Here is a 24,958-nt window from a genome sequence, read left to right as displayed (position 1 = left end):
TGCAAGTAAGCTGTTCTTCCCCCACCCTTCTAACAGAATGGCAGGACACGATAGTGGACCAGACAGAAGGATACGATGAACGTTCGTGGGAATTAGATATGTCTAATTGCACAAAGAGAAAGTCTAAAAGTGACATGATAGCAATCTTCCAATGTTTGAGAGGCTGTCACAGAGAATAAGGTGTTGACCTATTCTCTAACACACCTGAGGGCAGGACAAGAAGTAATGGCTGGAAGACTCTGGAAAGAATGCAGAGAAGAGCAACAAAGATGATTAGGGGACTGGAGGCTAAAACATATGAAGTATGGTTGCGGGAATTGGGTATGTCTAGTCTACTGAAAAGAAAGATTAGGGGAGATATGATAGCAGTATTCCAGTATTTGAGGGCCTGCCACACTGATGAGGGGTGCAAACTATTTTTCAAAACACTGTAAGGGAAGACAAGAACCAATGGATGGAAACTAATCAAGAAGAGAAGCACCCTAGAATTAAGAAGAAATTTCCTAACGTGAGAACAATCAAGCAGTGGAATAGCTTGCCTTCAGAGGTTGTGGGTGCTCCATCACTGTGGATTTTAAAGAGAGATTGGACAACCATTTGCCTGAAATGGTATAGACTCTCCTGCTTGAGCAGGGGGCTAGAATAGATGACCTCCAAGGCCCCTTCCAACTTTGTTATTCTATGTCTACCAGTATTTATTTGATGTCATCATCAAAGAGTGATCCAACCTAGAACTAAGGAGAAATTTCCAGTCAGTGTTAAATTAAGAACAATTAATCAGCTTAAATCTGGAAGTTGCAGGTACTCCATCATTGAAGATTTTCAAGAAGAGACTGGAAAACCATTTGCCCAGAATGGCATAGGGACACCCACTCTGCTTGGTCAAAAAAGGGGTGGGAATTCTGCATCTTTATAAGCACAATGTTGACTTCCCTGCTTTCTTTGTCTGTATTCTGGTCATGCCTGTTATCTTATTTGGCTTCCTTAAACAATATTGTCTTCTAAATATGGGAACAAGCTTGTACAATTGGCAGATGACCTGAGCGTGTTTTACTGCAGATTTGAAAGGAAACTACAGCCACCTATCTTCACAACCCCCATCTCAGACACACCAACAACAGCCAAGCCTCCTACAACTGACCCCATCCCATTGGGTTCCCACCCCCTAGTGATTACAGAAAAGGAAGTGCAAGACCTATTTCACAAACAAAAGCCAGGAAAAGCTCCAGGCCCAGACAAGATAACTCCTTCTCTCTTAAAAGTCTGTGCTGACCAATTGGCCCCCATCTTCCACTTATGACTGTATGACTGTTAATTGTGTTGCTTGTATCGTTACGATTTATGTTGATATTGTTTCCTGATTGCTTATTTGTTTCCTATGACTATCATTAAGTGTTGTACCTTATGATTCTTGATGAACGTATCTTTTCTTTTATGTACACTGAGAGCATATGCACCAAAGACAAATTCCTTGTGTGTCCAATCACACTTTGCCAATAAAAAATTCTATTCTATTCTATTCTATTCTATTCTATTCTATTCTATTCTATTCTATTCTATTCTATTCTATTCTATTCTATTCTATTAGACAGTACCTTTTGATGTCTGTCTGTCTGTCTATTTGTCTGTCTGTGTGTTGTAGGATAAGTAATAAATTCTCCAACAGCTCCCCCAAGTTAGAGCCTTCATTAGTATTAATGAGAATTTGCCATCCATCCGGAAGGACAGGAGGGACTGTGCAAATGAAACAATCTTGAAATAATATGAGCAAAGTGACTTAAGAGGTAATCCAGAAAGCTGAGCAAAAGACATGGTGATAAATTGGGACAATATGTAAACACACACACACATATTTGTTCTGAGCATCTGTCTTCTCATTTTGCCTATTTTGACTTGCCTTCCTAATCTGTCTTCTACAGTACTGCTTTTGATAGGTGGGACTGTTTTTTTTCCTTTTGTGTCAAGACAGATGAAAAGAATGAATTACCGTAAGCAGTCCTGCTTTCTCCCTGCTGCCCATCACCTCGTTGCCATCTTCTTCCATTAGTGGACCAATTGTTTTCTTGACTTTCTTATTTCTTACATGTTGAAAGAAACTTTTAAAAATTATTTTTGATATCTGTTCCTAGTTCTTTCTTAGTCTTAGCTTTTCTGACTTCATCTTTGCCGATTTGGACTACTTGCTGATATTCTGTTTTAATAGTATGTCTCCCTGTCTTTCATTTTTAGAAAGTAGGATGTCATTTTACTGCCTGCTTTGCAACTTGAATTGTCTTGTGTAGAACTGTCATCACATTGTTACATTGATGTTAGCATTCTTCACTATATTGAAACTCACAACCAGACTATTATATTTTTATTATGATTGTTATAATTCTTTTAACTATGTTTACAGACCCAACCTATCATTAGGCAAAAAACGCAGTCTTCACAGCCCTGTAACTATTGAGAGAATCCCCCTCCATCTTCTCTTCATATTTCAGACCAGAATTTAGGCTTTGAAATTTGGACTCCTGCAACAAAGCCGAGGACTCAGATATGCTTTGGAAAGGAAGCAAATGAGGGTTGTTTGGATGGACGTTGCCCTTAAGGGCTCCCTGCTGCCCTCTTCGCTTCATTATCGCAGCCTGGCAGGGCTGAATTATTAATACAATGCCTGGTTTCTCTCTTTTCTCTTCTCTTTTCTCCAATTAAGCTAAAATGTTGACAAATTACTCACTGAATTTTTACATATTTAATGTCATTACTTTTAGATGTAGGCATGCTGCATTGTAAACTGGAACTAATCCCTTCTTATTTGTAAGCAGAAATAAATACTGCAATTTCTTCCTACTAAGAGAAGAGGCTGATCTAGTGAAATAATGACAGAAATCTTTAAGCTAACAAATTTTATAAAGCAACAGCGCATATGATGCTATAAAAAGTGGTTGCCAATTTAACAAAAAGAAAGAAATCGAAGAATGATGAAACGCAGCATTTATCAAAGTGCTGCAGCCTCTGTCCAATTATCATTGCAGGAAGTTTCAGGAGGCCACAAACCTGCCAGAAAATCACTTGGGCAGAACTCTTCATTGGCTGGGTTACGTGCAACGCAGCAGTGGGGGTGGGTGGGGTGGGGTGGGGGTGCCTCAGCAGCCAGCAGCATCTCTCTGGACCCTTGCTCCAGCCCCAAAAACCTCTTGCAGTAGAAGCAGCAGGAGCCCCCTGCTCCTCCTGCCTTGGCGAAGGGGCTCTGAGGCAGGAGAGTGGGAAGGTGATGGATGGACTAAGTGGAGCAGATTGCCAGGACTCAGCGGCTTTTTATTCACCTGAAAAGGGAAGGAAGGAGAATGGCCCAGCCTGAGAAGCCATGGCTTCTGAGCCTGTGCCCTCCCTTCCCTAAAGATGGCTTAGTTTATCAACCAGCTTTCCCCCTTAGAGCTACGGATGGGTGCTCTGGACAGAATATTCCTCGGTGTTAAGGGCTTGTCAAAGTAGGTTGGTTTTCTATTGAGCATTTCTTAAGCTGCTCAAACCATTTGGGAGTTTCTTGTGGACTTATTGCATCCAAAATATCTGGTTGACCTATGTACAGGAATAGTGGAGGAATCTTAGTTCTTGCTTTCATTGGACCATATTTGCTCTCTAGTGATGCATCCCTTCAATCTGATCTTTTGATCCAACCTACATTTTTGCAACAGTCTTTTATATCCGCTCTGGTCGACTAGAATTATAGAATCATAGGGCTGGAAGGGACCTCAGAGATCTTCTAGTCCAACTGCTCCTGTCACTATCCCGCTGGAATAAGGACAGGAGAATTTATTCCATCCTGGACAAATGGTTGTCCATTTTTTTCTTGGAAACCTCCAATGATGGAGGTTTGATCTCTGGAAGGTGATCTGTTCCATTTGTTAATTGTTCTCACGGTCAGAAAATCCCTTCTTACTTCTGGGTTGGATCTGTCTTTAATGAGCTTCCACCCATTACTTCTTGTCCTGCCCTCAGGTGCCTTAGAGAATAAGTCAACCTCCTCTTCTCTGTGACATCCCCTCAAGCATTGGAAGACAGCTATCATGTCACCCCTTAATCCTTCCCTTCATTAGACACGACATACCTAATTCCCTTAACTGTTCCTCATATGGTTTGGCCTCCAGACCCATCATTATCTTTCTTGCTCTTCTCTGCACTCCTTCTACAGTCTCAGCATCTTTTTTTGTATCATGGTGACCAGAACTCATCAGTGTACTATAGAGTGGTACTATCCCTTCTAGGATCAACAATGCAACTAAATCAGGACAAAGGAAACAGCACCCATGAAAAGAAACGGAATCAAATTATTCTGTTGAATTTAGTAAGGAAGAAGTGACAGAATAGCTATTTTTTATTGAAACAAAACCAAAAGAAGTGTTCAGCATATCCTTGAGAAGCAACTGACATCTGGTTGTGCAGGACTACCTAACTACCAGGTTTATGAAGACCTGGAGCATTTTGGGAAGAGAAAGTTGGAGGCCTCCAGCTGGCCAGCCTTGGATCCAGCCCTGCGGCATCCCTTCCCAGCTGAGATGTAGCCTAACAAAGCCTGGGACATCTGCATTTTCTGATGGCCTCTACCTCTTAGCTGGGTAATGGGGGACTTGTCTGATTATCTCAATCTAGAAAGGCAATCCTGTGAAGTGAAGATTTTCCCCCTTAGAATAGTTATTTATCATTATAGTATTTTAAAGAGAGGTGCTTGGGCATCCCTTAGGTGAAGGATCAGCCACTTTCATGCTGAACTATCTGCATTTTATACTCATCTGCTTGTTTTCTCTAGCTGGAAAGCAATATAGATTTTATTTCTTTGTAAACAGTTTTTCTAGGATCAAAATTTTATTCGGTATTCTTGGGCAAACGTTCCATTAAAATCTCTATTACAATATTACTCTAATTTTTACTGGCAAGATATCTCTTTGAAATTCTTCTTAAAGAGATTTCTGTTATTATTCCATACATTAGAGCACCCAAAACTCAAGAAAACCTCACTTATAAGGATTTGACTCACAAAATATAATGCACTTGAGTAGGTGAACTGCTCTGATGGGGATAGTTTATTTTGGCTCGTCAACATTTCACAAACAATTGTAGCATCCAAAACTAGGACAGGATACAGGTAACCTTTCTCGTTAGATTTTTCATTTCACAGCAAAAGGTACAATTTTGAACATGACTACATTGCGGCACGTTTAAGTAAAAAATATATAGCACATATGAAGTGCTCCCCAGACCTGCACAATGTACACAAGAAAGAAATTACATATACGGCAAACAGCACATTGTCTCTGTCCTCAAAAATCCTCTGTTTTTCAGTCTTGTTCAGAGACACAATTGCATTGCTTCATTCCTCCCTGCCTAAATTGTTTCACAGCAGTATAAAAAGCGCCATGATGATCATGTCTGATTTGCTGCTGGCCCATTCATATAGGCAAGGTCTATTTTGCTTAAGGGTGCCCATGCTTCTGTGGACCAATTCTTTGGGGTTGATGGGGACTGGTACACCAGCAGGCAAAACAACAGCTGTGGGGAAGAACAGGGGACGCTACCTTCCCTCCTTCGGAGGAACTGTTGAGAAGCGGTTGGCTTTGACCCAACAGGGAACTTCTTACATTCTGTCATGCAGCAGTCCAAATATCCTGTGACTGGTCATTAATGGCTGTCAATTGCTTGCCTGACAGCTTGCTTTGTTTGTTTGTTTGTTTATTAATGAGTCCACCAACTATAAATGACTCTGGGCAGTGTACCCTTTAGAAGCAAGCACAATAGAAATGGAGAAACAGATCACAGACACCCAGAAGAGAACAGAAACCACGTGAAAAAAACAACAAAACAGCTTACAAGGTGGGCTTCAGAAGCCACCCCGTCCTGGGGGAACAATCAGGTTCTGAAAGGTTTCTGGAGCATGAATAGGGTGGGAGTCTTATCAATCTGTAGGGGGATATTATTCCAGAGGGCAGGTGCTCAGATAGAAAAGACACATTTCAGGGCCCCAACAAATGACATTGCTTAACCAAAGGGACCTTGAATGTACTCTCTGCCAAATTTTACTGAGTGGGCAGAAAGATAGGTTGTTATAAATAACCAGGCCTTATGCCATGAATGGCTTGTAACCAGCATCTTAAACTGAGCCCGGAAGCCCACCGGCAATCAGCACAGCTCACAGAACAGTGGTGTTCCATGCACTTCACATGTTCTGGACCAGTGGCTGATCTTCAAGGGCAGCCCCAGGCAGAGTGCATTGGAGAAGACACCAAGTTGTGCATCAGTCTGAAATGGGGAAGTACAGCCTTTTCCAAGACTTCAAATGAAAAGCCCAAGAATTAATAATCACTCAGTCTTGTCAGGATTGAGCCTGAACTTCTCTTCACCATCAAGACCTATGCAGCTTCGAGACGTTGGGATGTGTCTGGAGGCTTCAACTTGAATAGCCCACAGTTGAGATGTATCATAATCATCCTGATGATACCAGATCCCATGCTCATGAATAATCTCATCCATCAGATTCACCTAGAAGGATGAAAAGCCTCAAGGCCTGAGGCACCTCACAAATGTCTCATCACTGAACCCCAATTGAAATCACTCAAGGAGACAGTAGGATAACCAATGCAACATGGTGGCACCCTCTTCCAAGACCTGCAGCCCATCTGGAAGGACTGTGTAAACAATACTCTCAAAAGTTGCTGGGAGATCAAGAAACACAGGAAATGGATACACAGCCCAGCTCTGCCCAGGGACGTCAGCAAGTCTCTGGCCTGTGTTATGGTTTGGGCTTTCTTCTTTATCGCGTATTTGCAAGAGGACCTTGATGCAGATGTAATGGGCAAAGTAATGTTCTGTGATGTTTATCTTTTGCCATTTGTGGAAATACTGTAGGAGTTTTTGGACAACTATTGTGCTCAGCTTTGTGTCTGTGGAAAACTGGGCTGTACCATTTTCTAGGACAAACAGCAAATACCTCCTAGCTACTGTGTGGTTGCATAACATAGTACACAATGAACAATATTCTGCCACACAGGAGTTTTGTTATAAACTCTTGTGGATGCAGACACACATATGTTCAAAGTTAGATAGCAGGTAACTGAACCACTGACTCTTGTTTGTAATCTCATTAGAGAAGAGTTTTCATACTGGTTTGGGCAAGTCTTCATCTTCTATGTAACAGAGCTAATATTGTGCTATTACCACTTTTGTCAGCAGGAGCTGATGCAGCACTCCGGCCGTAGTGAGAGACTTATGGGTCTCTCCTGTAGCCTCAAAATTTCTCCATAACTGGAAGAGATTGCTTGCCTGAGAACCCTTGTGATACAGTATAAGGCTCATGCTGAAACGTGCCTGCTCTATTTTCACCCAAAACTGATTCTATCCTGTGAAATTATTTTATCCCATTTTTATTACCACATCATTTTTCTAAAATGCTATTTGGTTCCATCTTATTAGAGCCAGCATCTATTCATCTCTGTCACACGAGCTTGGTGCCAAAACAGGCCCTGCATTACAATCACACATTCATTTTGGTCCTTTGCCAGCTGCTCAAGCCGTGCTTGTTGCAAGGAGGCATGAGCCCTGATGCTTGCAGGTAGACAGGCGGCAGCCTTCCCCTCCCCTCCCCTCCCCTCCCCTCCCCTCTGCTTTGCTAGTCATGGAATTTCAAGGAAGATTCAAACATGTCGTGGCTAATTCCCACAATCCTGTTGGAGATTGTGCAACATCCCAGATGATGCTTTGGGTGGATGGCTGTAGGGCTGCTATGCCTGGGTTAATCTTTTCCTATGAAAGAAGAAAAAAATCTTGCTAATAGAAAACATAAGAGTCGAACCTTTCTTCCTGTGATTTTCTACATTGAATGATTCTAATGTTTTCATTGAGGGGGGCTAAGCCCTAAGAAATGTGGAACGTAGCCTTGAACCATATCTTATGGTAAAGGCAGAGATCCTGAAACAGAATTAATTCACTTCACTAGAAGTGGTGAAGGGCTTCTCTCCAACCCTGGTAAAAAACAGTGATGAATGGATGGAAGAAAAGTGATCCTGGAAGTATACCAGTTACTCAAGGAAAGTAACTGGAAGTCCACTAATGGAACAAAATACTATTTAAAATATTATAAATTCAAATGTTCTGCTGTAGAAATGGATTTTGAATTGAGTTCCAAGAAGAATGTTTAAACTCCATGCTTAACGCATTGTAAGCCGCCCTGAGTCTCCGGAGAAGGGCGGAATATAAATCAAATTAAAAAAAAAAAACAAAAAACAAAAAAACCCTCCAACTTCGTACACATTTCATTTACGCCCCTCCAAAAGACCTCAAACATGTTTCATTCATATTAGCTGCTTCCACAATGGCAGCTTGATAGAGAGGAGATGACCAGATGACCCCTGCCTAGAGATCCTGGAGAGAGGGAGGAGGGAAGGTACCGGGCGGAAGGAAGGCACGGGATCTGTGGAGAAAAGCTACATCGGACGGAACCACTTGGAAGGAGAAGGAAAGCCCATTGGGCAGCCACAGGAAGGGCCCATTTGTTGGGGGTGGGGGCTTCATTAGATGGATGGAAATGGTGTTACGGTGTGGCTAAATCATGAATTTGCTCAGGGAAGCGTATTGGAATAGAAGCTCAGGCTCTCCGAGGTGGTTTTTGTGTCACTGCGGGAAGAGCCATTGGAGGTCAGGTCAACAGAGGGCTGCCTGGGTTTGCTGCCGTCATCCGGTCCTTCCTCCGGGTTGCCAATGACGGAAGAGACCGTTGTCTCCATCCGGCTGGTCTTGTAGATGCTGTTCTGGACCTGCAGGTACCTCGCTGACTTCATTTCCAGTCCTTCGTATTCGCTGGCATTGATGAACGGGCACCACTGGAAAGCCAGCTTGAAGCCCACCCGGAACCTGAAAAGACAGAGCATATCAACGGCGTGAGGAGAGCCTGCCTGGTGGCTGCCGAAGCCACCTCGGATGCCCTCAAGCCTCCACTCGGCTTCCAGGACCGGCTGGGTTTCCCTTCCTCGCAGGAAAGGCTGCGCTTCTCATGACCCTGGGGGGCTGAAATAGTTCAAGTTCTTCTGTATTAATATCTAACATTCATTCCATGCTAAGAAGAGCTGGATTCTCTGGGCTGTTAAAAACAGAGTGCATTTTGCATAAACTATGTTAATTTGTATGTTTTTACTGTAATTTACTTACAGGATGTACTCTGTATCTTGGGTAAAACAAACAAACAAAAGGAAATGTTCCCCCAATGCGGCATCAGACTTTGAGGCATCTGGTAGGCAGCCTCTCTCCCGACAGCCCTCCTCACACTTTAAATTTATTTATTTATTTATTTTATTTTATTCAATTTATATCCCACCCTTCTCCAAGTGGACTCAGGGCGGTGCACAGCCAGACTAAAACACATATCGATACAAAATTTAAAATTATTAAAAGAATTAAATAACTGTGGCCCAAAAATTTAAAACATTGAAACTAAAACCCCTTTGACAAATTCACATGTTGTGTGGCTGCAAGAGCTACAATTCCGTGAAGGTGGGGTGCCAAGAAGGAATCTGGATGTGGAGCTGCTTCGTTCACGCAATCCTGCCTCCCCGTTTCAACTCACGCAGTTTGTTGTGTTGAAAAACAACAAAAGCATGGCTTCTTCAGAGAAGGACTAGACAATCCAACTCTTTTACACCATTTTTTCTAATCTTAGGCGAGCCCTTTTTCTTTAAAGAAGTAGCCAAGCCCTCTGGGTGCTGGGAAATCAAGGGCTAGTGTGGAAGGTAAAAAATTGCATCTTTTGGAGAGAAACGATTTGCAAAAATTCGTTGTGTTTCGAGGCCAAGGTTCAAAAGACTCTGCTTGGTTGGCTTACTGACTTCCAAATATTTTAAAACCAGCCCATTCAAGATGCAAAGCTTTGGCATGAATGAAATGACTACATTTGGCCCCAACTGACATGAGAGCAGACCCGATTTAGATCTGTTATTCAACAGAAGTTGCCATAAGAAGAAGGTCTTACCTGTCATTGAGACAACAATAAATGATTGGGTTGTACATAGTGGAGCTCATGGCCAGCCACATGATCGCCAAGTAGACCTGCTGGATGTACTTTTCTGAGAATATTTCACCGTTGAAAAGTTGTAGGAGGAAGTAGATGTGGTAAGGCAGCCAGCAAATGGCGAAGGTGCAAACGACCATGATCATCATCTTGACAACCTGCCAGATGAGGAGGAGAGCCACCAAGTTTAAGCATGGAGTCCAGCTGAGGAGAGAAGCGGGGCTGCTCCCACGGAGGCCCCTGGGGCCCACAGAGCAGCATGAGAGGGAGCAGGGAGAGAAACACCCATAGCTGCTTTGGGGGGGGGGCTGGCTTTTGCCTTCCCCTAATGGAAACAGCAGGCCAGCTGTGGGAAGATGCCCAAGACGTCCACTGTCAGGGTTATGATCCCTTTGGTTCTTCCTTTCCCTCTTCAAAGAAGACAAGAGCTCCTTCGGTGCATTCATGGCATCGTGTTTATTTGGGAGAACAAGCTAAGTTACAAAATAGGAGCTAGAATATGCTAACTTTTAACATACGTAACTCAATGACATACTGTAGAAAGGGAATGGAGAAGCTAAGCTCAGCTACAATTTTCAGCATCCATTATCCTTAGTCCTGCTCTCTGGCATTAGCGGTGCTATCTAGAGGGCTTTCCCATCCTCTTGAAATAAACCAATCTCAAATGACACCAAGTGGTTGGCAAGAGATCCTGGCTACCTGTTTCTCCCTCTGTCTATTCAGTTAACATTGGGACCCTGACCCGAACTGCATTCTTTGACAGGGCTTTCCTTTCCGGTTGAGTTTCTTCTGATAGAGCTTACCTTGCGCTTGGCAGACACTTGTTCATGGTAGCGGTCCGAAGAGTCCCCTGGTATTGCACTAGCCCATAGGGTAATGCTCACCATAATATAGGCATAGCCTATTACGATGAGTGGCAAGACGTAGGCTAGAATAGTCATGCAGACCTGATACCTGGAATAAATGAGACACAAGTCTGAACATCCTCTCCATTTTATTCCTGATATAAAATGTATGATGGTGTAACTTGGGCTGCATCTTAGAGGAAGGGACACAACCTTCAGGCTGATGATGGATGTACTGGACAACATCTAATGCTTTTAGCCCCCCCCCAAGACTATATACCATCAACTCTTAACAGCCACCCAGAGAGATTTTCCCCACAAGGACCTGCAGCCCACCTGATCACAGGATCTCTGAATTAGAAAGAAAATTCCTTATCTTACCCCCACTCCCCCAAAAGTCAGCGATCAAATGAAGTCGTGTGTGGAGTGAACAAAGTCCTTTTGATAGAAGAACTACCTCGGCTGCTGGCCCTGCTTCAGAGTGTGTGGCAAGGAGCAGCAGCATCCCCCCCGCCAGTGCTCTCCCTTCCACCTGCCCCAAGGTCTCCTTCAAAGCCAAGCCCTTCTCACTCGCCCCCTGTCTGGCCCCTGTAGGTGGGTCTCACCCCAAAGACATGCATTTCCTCCGAAGGCTGACTCTCAGACGCCCCCCCCCCCCGAGAGGCTGGATGATTTGATGAGTGAACTGAGCAACATAGGCCCAAAACCTCAGTTCTTTTTTTTTTTAAAGAAATTTTATTAAATTTATAAACATATATAAAATCGGATGTGCAGTGTTTATACATATGTACAAAATATATACCTGGTGTCACTTAGGCTACTTTTTGCTCTTTCAATATGGCAAATGCTGAAATATGAGATATCGCATCAAGAATAAACACTGACATCACACCAGGTTCATTTTTGAATTTGCTGCAGCAACAAAAGATGCCAGAAGTTTATCCAGGGCCAACCCGCTTGATGAGAAGTTATTCTGGCCTTTGGAGCCCTGGACTTGGGAGGTGGAGGACTGGAAGTGACCTGAATGGTGTTTGGTCTGAATGTCGCTCCATTACTTGGAGACCAAGATTCAACCAGGAAAGAAGGAGACGGTTTTGTAGAACGCATAAGGCGCCTCCCTTTCCATCACTGAGAAGTGATGACAGAAATACAGAACCAAATAAAAGAAACAACAGAATAATCTAATTGTCATTCTGGAAGAGGCTGCAAAGATAATCTAATCCAACTCACTGCAAATATGTAGGAAAACTAATTAGAAGTGGCTGCCCAGCCTCTTCTTAGATGGATAACCTACAATCTCTGGAGGTAGTATAGATTTTTCCTTCTATTTAAGTGAAATTTAGGCAGTTGCCACTTATACAGATTATTTGCAGTTCTGGAGTCTGTAGCAATGGAAATCATTCATGGTCATCCTCTCTCTATTTTTATGCACCCAAACTCACAACATTCTTTATTTCATTAAGGCAATTTTCAGCAACTTCTCTAGAACCCAGAAATAATATATTACATAATATTTATTTAATTATTCATTGAGTTTGTATTGCCTGACTCTCATCTAACATCACAAATAAAAGCATTTTAAAACATAGAATAAGAAACAGAAACAAGGAATAAAAAACAGTGAAACACTAGAAACCAACCCAACGGGGGTCCATAAGAAAAGCCTCAGGTGCAAGGCCTACATTCTGTTGAACTGGGGCAAAGGATCGGGAGCCTCCAGTGAGGCCTTCACAATTCTGGGGCTTGAAAATCGAGCATATATGGAGGCTGCCAGGTTGGGGAACCCCGGGAAGATGATCATTAAGACTAAAAGGCAGGTAGGAGTCTCTTGCATGCATGATATAAATATTTATATGCTGATAATTGCAGAGTTCCTTCCTTCCATTGGGAACCCCCACCCATCGCTTCTCAACAGAGGAATCAATAAGGAGCGTTAAGCCAGTCTCTCCTTTGGAGGCTGGGGGAGCACAAGGGGAAACCACCCGGGGATGGGGGGGGGCTCCCAAACGCCCTGCAGTGCCGCTGGTGCAGCTTCTTCTGCAGGGAGCCAGGAGGCTCTCAGCTACAGGTGGTATCCTGGTATGATGGTTAAAAGTTGACATGTGGCTGCAGCAGCTGTGTGCCCCCTGGGCAGCCAGCATTGGATAAAAATGTTACAGAGGATTTTGTTCCCAGCTATATTGCCACACGCACCTGTGTCACCTGCAAGTATTGAGTTATAGCTAAACAAAGTCCTTGTTGCAGGTGTCATGAACTGACGTTCCCCAAAAGGAAAACTGGCTGTACAGATTTTGTCTGCACTGTATTGTCATTGATCAGGATGGGTAGAGAAATGCATTGCTCTGCAGCTGCTTCATCTGCATTTCAAATGCATTACACAGGCGCTACACGCCTGCGTAATGCATTTTGGTAAATGCATTTTTACCACACTGTTCTGCGGTTTTCCTTTTCTGGCTCTCAACCTTTTCAAAGTTCCTGCTTTGGTCAAAGCTCCCTCTCTTGTTAATGCAAGGGACTCTTCCTGAGCTGAAGATCTGATAGATAGATAGATAGATAGATAGATAGATAGATAGAGAGAGAGAGAGAGAGAGAGAGAGAGAGAGAGAGAGAGATGATGGGGGGGCTGGTAGGGAGCAGGGAAGAGTTCAGAAGAAAGGTTGGGAATAGAGAGGAAGAGGAAGCAATTTCATTTTATGAGGTTGAGAAATTCCAGAAGTGAGTTTCCAGATACTGGAAATATTTTTTGCAATAGTAACTAGAAAGAATGAGGGAGAACGAATTGTTTTATTTACAACTATATGACTCAGTGAAGTCACGCAGCACATCAAATTGTTCTGCAGGAATCAATTTGCCCACTTTTCATGTTCTTGGCGCCCTCATGGCAAAGAGTCCCTAAACACGAGGCTGAGAAAACTTTCTGATTTTAAAAAAGGGAGAAAAAAGTTTAAAATATTGAAAGTACAAATATAGGTAGTCCTTGACTTACAACTGTTCATTTACTGACTATTTAAAGTTACAATGGCACTGAAAAAAGTGACTTAGGGCTGTTTCTCAGACTTATGACTGTTGCAGCATCTCCATCGTCACATGATTAAAATTCAGATGTTTGGCAGCTGACTCATATTTATGACGGTTGCAGTGTCCTGGGGTCATATGACATTCTGACAAGAAAAATCAATGGGGAAGCTGGATTCACTTAACAACCATGTTACTAACTTAACAGATGCAGTGGTTCATATAACAACTGTGGCAAGAAAGGTCATAAAATGGGGAAAAATTCACTTAACTGCCTCACTTAGCAACAGAAATTTTGGGCTAATTTGTGATCGTAAATTGAAGACTACCTGTAACATGCTGTACAAATAAGTTCATGAATTTGCAAAGGGAGACCCCAACACACATCCCTTCAATACACTGAACCACATTCCTTCATTTTGGTCCTTTTGAAACCTTCTACAAATCTCCCATGGACAATCAAGCCTCATTTAGAGCTCAACACTATCACTGCGAAGCCTTTACATCAAGGTGTTTTTGAGCAAGTTTCAAAAACCTTAAAGTCCATCCTGGACGCATTTTACAACGTTTACAGTACATCCCTCCACTGTGATTGTCCTCGTTCCTCTTCTACTTCTAGCCCTCTAAATAGATCTCCATCCACAGTGGCATTTGTCTTCTTAACTCATCAGAGAATTCTTGACAGTTCAACAGGAGAAACATTCCAACTGCAGTTGACTAGATTTCATTCCACGGATCGACCATCCTACTTTCAACTAATCCATATCTAAAGAGACGGGAAGCATAAGGCCACACTGAGCTCGTGTTACCTGTGGTTCTTTCCCTTTTTCTATCAGGCCAGCTTTTAAGGCATCCTTGTGTGAGAAGCTTTCAGGGCCAGATGCAAATACGTTCTTCACTGCTCTCTGGTTTCTCGTTTCAGTGGAATGTCAAAATTCAATTTATTTTCTTTGGCATTTTTCATATTGTGATTACTTTATATTCATAAGGAAAACCATTCCACACAGGAAAAGTATACTGCTCAAAAAAATAAATGGAACACAAGCAGAAGACCTCCGAGATCTGAATGAATGAGCCTTATTAAATACTTTGTTCTTTACATACAGTAGTTTATACACTGCTCAAACAACTAAAGGGAACACAAAACTACTATATGTAATGAACAAAGTATTTAATAAGGCTATTTCATTCATTCAGATCTCGGATGTCTTCTGCTTGTGTTCCCTTTATTTTTTTGAGCAGTGTATATTCCAGAACAGAAAAGGACGCTAACAGAACAAAATAAGAAAGGATCAAAATGGATAGCAAATGTCTACAAGACAGTTGTAATATCTAGGATTTTGAATATCACAAACTGTCTGGGTTAGAAGGAACCTTGGAGATCATCTGGGCCTGGATCAACCTTGCCCACCAGAAGCATCCATTTCTTCAGCAATCCTAGCAATTCTAGTCTTGATTAATTCCACCACCCCCCCTCCCCAAGTAAAAGGGAGTCTATCATCCGTTCCATTGCTGAGCAGCTCTTACCATTGGGACATTTTTCCTGATGTGCAATAGAAACCTGCATCCTTCCCATGTACAGTAAGTCCACTGCCACTTATCTTTTCTTCTGGAATAACTTTGAACAAATCTGCCCATCTTCTGTAGGACTTCTTTCTAAGAGAGTTCTTTTCTCCAGTCTAAATATACCCAGTTCCACTCCCTCCCCCCCATTTCAGTTTTTATCAAGGTGCTTGGTTGCTCATCTCTGGGCTGCTTGCTCAAATGTGGGGCTTAGAACTGGATGCAATGTTCTTCTGCTCCATACAGAATAGAGAGGAGCAATATTTTCTCTGGAACTTGACACTATGCATTTCTTGAATTAATTTAATAGCGTGGCCTTCTACAACTTGAAAATGTTACATTTGGAATGATTAAAGACTAGAAGTTTCACGCATGTTTAATTCACTGATTTCCCCTTTACTTTTATTGCCTCTTTCCTTTCTTATCACTCAGAATATTTCACCTATGTCATGTGCTCCTCAAAGCTCATTCTGTTCAGCAGCCAACAAGAACTTTAATTCCAGCCAAATAATTTGCCTCCCAGGCGCATCTGTATCTGTATCGCACAGGAGAAGGGAGTTAGAAGAAAATGTACTGCAATCTTTAGGGAAATGTGAACTTAGTCCAGAAAAACAGGAAGGGATGAAGAAGAATCAAATAGCCCTACCTTGACTCTCATTGCTGTAAGTGGAAAGGGAAAAGGAACACTGTCAGCGTTTCAAGATTCTGTTATTAACAAATTCACCGATAAAGCAGAGTTTTAGTATTTCTTGCTGTCTGTTTCCTGACCTGGCTTGCCTCAAAGGGCCAACACCAACCACAACCAACTTGGAAGAACCCCTCCTCACTCCCCTTTATCTTCACCTGGCAAGCTGAGTAATGCAGCCCATCATTTGAGTTTTGAGGGAACTCCTGGACGTGCTCGCAGGACCATGAACTGATCTGTTTAATCAGTCTCTTCTAAAAGGTGAAGTTTCCCAGGACTGGCAAACAGCTAATATTGTACCCATTCAAAAGAAGGGGGCTGGGGAAGAAGCTGGAAACTGTAGGCCAGTCGGCTTAATAGCTTAACAAATTGTCAGGAGGGAAGTACAAAAGTCATATTAAAAAGGGTTACTTCACAGACAGATTAGTGGAAGTTTGGAAGCAACTTCCAGTGGAGGTAGAGGGTAAATCATCAGAAACTGAGTTTAAACTTGCTTATGATAAACACAGGTCCATCATCCAACAAAAATTTTAAAAAAATAAAAATTAATAAAATATAAAAATAATACATCAATTAATGAAGAAAAAACCCTCAAAGGGCAGAGTCAGTCTGGGTCTTTTTCTGCCATCAGTTTTCTATTTTTCTATGTTTAATGGTGCAAATCGGCTTGTATTCATGATAATTGAAGCATGTAACAATCCTGAACTTCTAAGTATGACCAAATTAATCCCTGGGTTCTTCTAGCTGCTATTTGTTTTTAGGAAATCTGAATTCAGGAAAGAAAAAATGGCACCCATGTGCCACCAACCAGGATCAGTGGAAGGGTGGCAGGTAAGCCTGATTTCTCTAAGGGTCCTTTGCCTGCAGCTCTCTCAGTCCTAAACAGTGCACAGCCACTGTGTGTTGCTTTTTGCACAACCACCCCACTTCTTTAACTGTCAATTCATCATAGCTCTCAATTGTTTGAGCTTTGTTTTTATTTAATTCCTTTCTAAATTATAAATATAGTTGTCATGATGCAGGCAGCTATATGTTTGATTAATCAATCAATCAATCAATAGAAAAGAAAAATAAACTGAAACCTCTGTAATTAAACAACAACTCCCCAGTTTTGTAGATGTTTAACTGCCTGGGGATATTTTCTTGGCCAAATATGGTATTTGAAGATGGGAGGGTGACTATCCCCTTGTTTACTGCAATGAAGGAAATGCAGCCAAGACCTCATCCAACCCATGGCAGCAACATTCAGATACTGTATAGGGAGGCCAGAAAACCAGAAGGGGGTGAAGCCCGAGAGTCTGGCTCCTCTGGAATCATGAGCGCATTCTTGGAAGAGAACCACACAACACTGTCTTTCCACCTCCAGCAATGACAACAGCAAGGCCCAACTCACGTTATTGCAGAGACCTGGGTCTGATTTTGCGGCCAATCAACAAAGCATATCACTCGCTCAGGCAGCTCTGCAGTGGTGGAATAGTATCCTTGAGGGAATGAGAGTAGCGAAGCCAAGAGCCATATAACACAGATGACAACCTTGGTGGCTGCAGCTGATAGCCTTGGTTGCAGAGGATGGATAATGGCCATGTATCTTTAAAAAAGAGAGAGAGAGAGAGAGAGAGAGATTTAAAATGTAGCAAGAGACTATTAAACAACCAATAAAGACAGAAATTTGCATCCACCTGCAGCCATATGTCTCCTCTTTAAAGATGCAGGGCAGGGCTTCTTCATCCCCTACTATCAGTTGAAATCTCTAGATGCGCACAGCCCATCTCCACTCCATTGCTTTGTCCTGCTCCCTTCCCATCTGCAACTGGCAGGAAGCCATGTGTCCTAAACCTCATGGACCCCCAGTGTGCCCTTACCCAGAGGGTGTCTGGGCTGCCATACAGCTTTGATTGAGACCGATCGTTTTTGGGGCTACAAGTCCAGTCCCACCCAACATCATTCCCAACATGAAAAGCCTCCTACAATTATGCCCACCGGCGCAATCACTCTTTGTTCTGCAGTTTTTCCCGTTCTATTGCTTACTGATTTATTATTTTTTACTCCTTGAAATAAGGGTCAACCAGTTGATTATTCAACCTACAGACTACTAGGTGGCGGCTGAGAGACATATCTGTGAGATGCCATCTAGTAGCTGTCAGGATTTTCACAGCCAGAGAATAAGCGCTGTGGTAGAGTTGAAGTATGAGAAAAGGGTTTAGCCATGGGGGTCCATTACCCTAGGATATTAGGTGAGCAGAGGACGTGAGGGGCTGGGGCTGATAGGAGCAGTGGCCAATGGAACGGAACTGGCAAGCTGGACGAGTTAGAGAAAGACCAAAGGTCCTTTCAATTGTATTTCCCAGTGAAGTGTTAAGCAGGGACGGTTAGTCAATTTCAGGGCTATCCAATTCTAGGTTGACAAGACTGACCAATCCTTTTGCTCTTATATCTCTGCCTTTTATTTTGACTTCCTAAGTAAAAAAGCTCGATAGTTGTCTCTGTTAAATTTCATCCTGTCACTTGCAGCCGTTTCCTTTAACTCAGACATGTCCAACTCACGGGCCATGGGCCACATGCAGCCCTGGAGAGCTAGTAATGTGGCCCCACAAGATCATAAATTATTAACATTATTATGTGATCTATATACATTCGCTATATGTTTGAGATGCAGTCCAAGACACTTCCTCTTCACTCAGTGCAGCCAAAGCAAGCCGCTCTGATCTATCAACAAGGTTTTAGATGTTATTTCTGTCTTCTCAGCTACAAGCCATCTATTGTGTATAGAGATGAGGCCAGCCTTCCCTCCACCCTTCATTCAAGGCACCACTCTAAATATACTGACTAGTGGAACAATCAGAGCTGATTTCTGGGCAATCCATCTGACTCTCTTCCAATTTGGCCAGGGACCATAGATAAGCATCCTGATAACAGTTCCTGAGCTACCTTTGAAGCCTAGGCTGGCTCACAAAATTTTAACAAACTCCAGGTCTTGCACTTAGGCAAGATGGTTGCACCAGTTCTTGCCTAAGTGTATTTCTTGCAGATCTTCCAATGCACCATTGTTGTTACTTAGGTAGTATTATTACATTTTAAAAAATATACTTAATTTGACTTATTCAACGTTGAATATAGAAAACAGACTAAAAGGTTTGGAAGGGGCCTTGGATGTCTTCTAGTCCAACCCTCTGCTCAAGCAGGAGACCTTATGTCATTCCAGACAAATGGCTGCCCAGGACCTTCTTGAAAACCTCCAGTGGTGGTGGGGCCCCCCACAATTCCAGGAGGCAAGCTTTTCCACTGATTAATTGTTCTAATTGACAGGAAAACAGTGCTTATTTGGATAGTGCTAATAATAGTGCTTAGTTCTAGGTTGAATCCTTGATAAGTACTTCTTGTCCTGACCATTTTCGAGGCTTTTTTCAGCCTGTTTTCGAGGCTTTTTTGACCTGTTTTCGAGGCTTTTTTGGCCCATTTCCAAGGCTTTTTTCAACCAATTTCCGAGGCTTTTTCCAGCCTGTTTTTGAGGGGTTTTTGGCCCATTTTCAAGGCTTTTTTGGCCCATTTTTGAGGCTTTTTTCAGGCTGTTTTTTTCCAAACAAATTGACCAAAAAAAGCCTCAAAAACAGGCCAGAAAACCCTCAAAAACAGGCCAAAAAAGCCTCGAAAATGGGCTGAAGAAAACCTCAAAATGGGCTGGAAAAAGACCTGAAAATGGGGCATGCGGAGGCAAAACAATGGTGGCTGGTGGGCGGGGCATTGCCAATATTTGGTCTATAAGATGCACAGACATTTTGACTCCCTTTTGGGAGACAAAAATCCATTACCGAAAAATACGGTAATGGATGGAAATTAATCCAGGAGAGAAGCAACCTGGAATTTAGGAGAAACTTCCTAACAGTGAGAACAATTAACCAGTGGAAAAGCTTCCCTTCAGAAGTGCTCCATCCTGGAGGTTTTCAAGAAAAGTCTGGACAGCCACCTATCTAAAATGGTATAGGGTTTCCTGCTCCAAGGGTCCCTTCCCGCTCTATTCTGATTCTGATTCTCCCAGGGGTTGGTTCAAAGTGTTGGCTATCACCTATAAAGCCCTACATGGGGCCAGGCTACCTATGGAATCATCTTTGTCCTATCAAATTAGCCCATCCCACCTGGTCATGCGGGGAAGGCATGGGGCAGAGCCGTCAGTCAAAGAATTTCGACTGGGGGATGGGTCTGGGAAGAGGGCCTTCTCTGCCACTGCCCCCACATTGTGGAACGCCCACTCCCCAGAGGTGAGGAGAGCCCCCAATCTCCTGGCCTTCCACAAAGGTGTCAAAACCTGGCTCTGCACTCTTGCTTGGGGTGCACAGAAGACCATGCAAAAGTGGGGCTGGCTGGCCCCAAGAGAACCTCCCCCCCCCTTGTATTAACTAATGCTAAATGCTCATCTTTGATTTTTTAAAAATTCTTTTGAAATGTTATGTTTTAAAAGGTTTAATTTTAAATAATTTTAATATGTTAATGTCAATTTTACAGATTGTTTATATATTGTTTATATACAAAAGATTCATGCAGAGATCGCACATCCTGAGGGGAGAAAGCACAGGGAATCTTACAGAGAGAAATGTAATGGGTTACTTGTGACTAAATGGATCATTCATAACCCCTTGTTGAAAATGATTAATTGCAAATATATTGTGCAAGGAAGTAACCAAGAATATTTGTTCATAAGATTTATGATGCCCGGTAGACTGAGCATCATGATATGATTTCATGTTGCACAGGAGGCTGTTTGCTCAAGTGGCTGTAAAGGAAGAATTAAAAGTAGAGATGGGTTTGTGTGCCTGTGTGTAGGGGAGAGATGACATACTTCCACTCCCTCCCCATGAAGTCTACTCAGAAGGAAGCCCCATGGTGACATATGCCGGTTATCTTATATAATGACTCTAGGAGGCTCACACCTATAAAAAAGAATTAAAAGTTAAAAATACAGGCGGTCCTCAACTTACAACCACCTAGCCTAGAATCATCACCTTGCAACTGATTTGGAGCTGTAGAGACGATGAATGAAAGACGTAACCAGATTTGGCAACTTATTTCACTTATTTCCCCTGTCCTGTTTTTTTATAATTCCTCGCCTGACTGGTATCGCTGGAGAATGCAAAGGAATGTACACCTTTTCATGCCATTTGGGGAAGAGGGAATAAAATGTATCCCCAGCGATTAATTTCATACTGTATAGACGGTGGCTGTTTCCCCCCCACTGAGTGGGTACTTTCTATCCCATTTGGTTTCTTCCTGCATAATGTGAGTAATATACTCCTTGTGTTGCTCCTGAGGCAATTACTCTCCCCCTCAACTGCAGCCCTGTCCAGCACAAAGCTTGGGTATTAGAGAGCCGTGTCTTTCCAGCTGTTATTTCAATTAACTTATTGGTTTTATTGCTATGTTTTTAACCTGGCCTCTCCCTCTCCCAGTGCTGAAGCAGCTTCGGTTGCTGCAGTTACTCCAAGGCGGTGTAGCATCTTTCTATCATGCTGACCGATCAATAGTTCAAAATGCTGATACTTGAACGAATGGAAAGCTGGTGTGTATTCAAATGCGTAGGAAATACTCTGCACTTAAATAATGGCACTTCAGCAACAGGAAATGCCAGTCTTGTAATTGGCTTCTCAATGGCCTACAATTGCATACATGCATTTTGCCCATTTATTTAATCAATTTTGCTTTTGACTTCGTCCACTCTGCTTTTCTTAGCTGTGGAGAGATGAGGACCCAGCACCTGATGTATGAACAGCCACTCTTCTCTTCTCAAATTCTCCAGACTCAAAGAAATTGCTGTTGAAAATCCTAAGGATTGGGATTTTAGGTTTGAAAAGCAAATGCCCAACAAAAGAAAATAAAAATAAAACAAAGGATACATTTTGCATTATTCCAAACCCTTAAAGACCTGTAACATATGCAGAAGGGGAGCCTTCTAAATTTTGGGCACTGGGAGTCCACGGATGGCAGAAACTCGCCCTCTTTGCATGAAATGAAAAGCATTCATTACAGCAGAGCAATAACAGCCAGACAGATGAAAAACTGCAGCTCTGACATCCAAATTAGTGCTGGATGAAGCCTACAGCGAGTTCCCTGCCACCTCCAGCCTTCTAACTGGAATGTACCAGCATGTTCCAGGTGAAATCAGCACATATTTCAAAAATGCAAGAAGCAATCATCTAGACATTCATCTTTTTTAGAGAAAAGCCCCGTGCCCCCCCCCCAGCCACCGCCTTGCTTTTCATGGTGGAGATGTTTCAAGGTAGTCAAGAGGGAAGTAAAACATTTTCCAGTTTTGCTGTGGTAGCTAAGGGCGGATGTTTCCTCTATTGCTACCATTCTACAATAATGAATGCTTTTCATTTCATCTAGTGATACTGGGTTTCAGAACACAAAAACATCCCTCCATGAAACTCTTCCTGGGGAAATATTGAAAAAAATGGTGGGGGTGGGGCGGGGGAGGTGGGGGGGGGGTTAAAATCCTTTGAAAACCACAAACAATTTTACTCCTGAAAAAATCTAAAGGCATGGATATCCTCAGATTCAAAAGTGATGTTTACAAACTATAGGGAGCAAATCCCTCCCCCCACTACCACCCCTGAGAAGGATGGCAGAGAACATTTTTCATTAAACCAGCCGATCTCCGCACCCTGCTGGCCATCACCGGCGCAAGGGGAGTCCCCACCTGCCTTCCTGGCTCATGTCCGGAAAAGCACATTCACAAGCCCCTCATCCCACCATAGGCAGCAGAGGGCACCAAGGCATTTGCACAGTCAGTGGGGTAGCCATGAAGGAGGGAGGGCTCCATCTACGGAGACCCAGTTTGCTCCCTCCAGGGTGCCTCCAAGCCTTTTCAAATCCTCAGTTATGTGCCACCAGCTTGCCTGTGACAATGAAATCTGGACAGGAGCAAAAGTGCTGCCTTCTGTTTCACCCTAAATGGATTTCTGATGATGGACGTGCAGGACAATTTTCAAATTCATACAGAAAAAAACCAGCCTTCTTCCCGGGTGACCCCCAGGCAAAGGAGAGGGGTAGCTCACTTTCCCAGCCTCCATCAAACCTCACCAAACCGTTACCAGTGATCGAAAGGCTGGTTGGGAACCAGCCTGGACCCAAAAGGTTCCCCAAGCTGCACAAGAGAATTTGGACTCACAGCCCAACCAGACTCAAACGGGGACAAGGAGCAGGAGCAGGGATCCCACTTGGGGCTCCAGGCAGGACTGAGGTGGAAGCTTTAGCATCGCCATCAGCTCCAAGCTGATACAGCTTTCTTTTATTTCTGTGACTTGGCCCCTCGGGTAAAGCCAGAGTGCCCGTTTAGGGCATTTTGCCAATGAAGGAAAGAGATGAATTCTGTAACAGGGTTTGACAAGCCCTTCTGCGCAAACCTGCACAGGCCTTAGATGCGCCTCTTTATCTTCTCTCCAATTCAGTAAAAAGAAGAAGAGGGGGGGAAAAAGGGGGGGGCTCGCTCTGATGCAAGAGGCGAAAACGCACCGCTTACAGCCCGGGATCTGAGCAAGTTTCTGCCTCTCAGCCAAGCCGCTTCCCGAGGTTGTCGGGAGACCCGCATTGTTCGGGCTTCTGCAGCGCGCTTGATGTGCGAAGCCGAGGCTCCGGCACCGGAGCAGGGAGCGCCGAAGGAGCGGCCCGCCCCGTTTTCTAGCAGCCCATTTTGAGCCGCAACTGGGAAACTGAGGCGGGGGGGGGGTTTCCCAAGGGGCCCAGGCCCAAGCAGCGGAGGCCCCCTTCCTTGCCCGGCCCAAGACTTCAGCCGCCGCCGCCGCTCCTCTCCGAAGTCCCGCGCGGGGCAAAGGCCGGGCGGGGGGCAAGGGCGAAACTTTCGGCTACTGGACGGGCAGGATCCATTTCCGCGCCAAAGCCCCGGCCGCCTTGCCCGTCTCCCTCCAGCGAGCCTCGCCCAAGGGCGGCCGGGGCAGAAGGAGCGGAGCGGGCGGCGCCTCACCTGTCGGCGGCGATGGCGGTCATGGAGTAGATGCTGGCGAAGACGGCGGCCACCGGGAAGAAGTTCTGGAAGCGGCAGTAGGCCCGCCCGTAGTACCAGGCGTTGTGCACGGCGTAGGTGAAGTTGACGAGCGTGTTGAAGGCGGCCATGGCGGCCTCGGCGAAGGCCAGGTTGACCAGCAAGTAGTTGGTGACGGTGCGCATCCGCCGGTGGGCCAGCACCACCCACATCACCACCAGGTTGCCCACCACCGACACCAGCACCACCAGCGCGTAGGCCGACGCCCACAGCGCCACCTGCCAGCCCGGCTGCACGAAGGGGTTGCCCGCCTCGGCCCCGACGCCCGCCGCCGCCGAGCCGTTGCCCGCCGCCGCCGCCTCCATCCCCCGCCTCGCGGCCCTTCAGCCGCCCGCCGCCCGGCAGCCTGTTGAGCCGCCTGGAGCGCCTGCCTGCCTTGCGCCAGCCCGCCGGCTTTTTATAGCCCGCGCGGCGGCGGCGGCGGCGGCGGCGGCGCGTCAAGGAAGGTGGGCAGCGACGGCGTGCAGGCTCCCCGCCGCGCCTTCCCACCAGCCCCGCCTGCCCACCAGCTCGTGGGGAGGGGGGAGGGCCGGCCCGGGCCTCCAGCCGCCTCCCCGGCGCGGCTCGGCTCGGCTCCGTCGGCGAAAGCTTCGCCTTCGGAAGTTTCTTCGAGCTGCCCCGCCGCCTCCTTTCCTCGGCTCGGAGAGCCAGCCGCCCCCGCCTTTCTGCCGGGCCTTTCGGAAGCCCGCTGGGGCTCCCCCGCGTCCCTCCCGTCTTCAGAGACGGCCGTGGCTTCTGGGTCAACCACTCCGACGCCCCCC

General features: G+C 44.6%; 1 protein-coding gene across 1 annotated transcript; it reads right to left on the bottom strand.

Moving 5' to 3' along the window:
• Positions 1-5,048: 5,048 nt before the first annotated feature.
• Positions 5,049-24,709, bottom strand: LOC117673309 (substance-P receptor-like). The gene is made up of 5 exons (XM_034430617.3): positions 24,120-24,709; positions 17,538-17,732; positions 10,840-10,990; positions 9,998-10,194; positions 5,049-8,886 (listed from the first exon to the last, which is right to left on the bottom strand). The coding sequence occupies exons 1-5, from the start codon at positions 24,500-24,502 to the stop codon at positions 8,595-8,597; spliced, it is 1,218 nt and encodes a 405-aa protein (XP_034286508.1). The 5' UTR covers positions 24,503-24,709; the 3' UTR covers positions 5,049-8,594.
• Between the last annotated feature and the right edge of the window lie 249 nt (positions 24,710-24,958).

Source organism: Pantherophis guttatus, chromosome 9 (assembly GCF_059756535.1).
Source record: "Pantherophis guttatus breed Tessera chromosome 9, ASM5975653v1, whole genome shotgun sequence".
NCBI lineage: Eukaryota > Metazoa > Chordata > Lepidosauria > Squamata > Colubridae > Pantherophis > Pantherophis guttatus.
The sequence above is the reverse complement of the archived record's forward strand: the minus strand, read 5'-3'. Positions and strand labels throughout refer to the sequence as shown.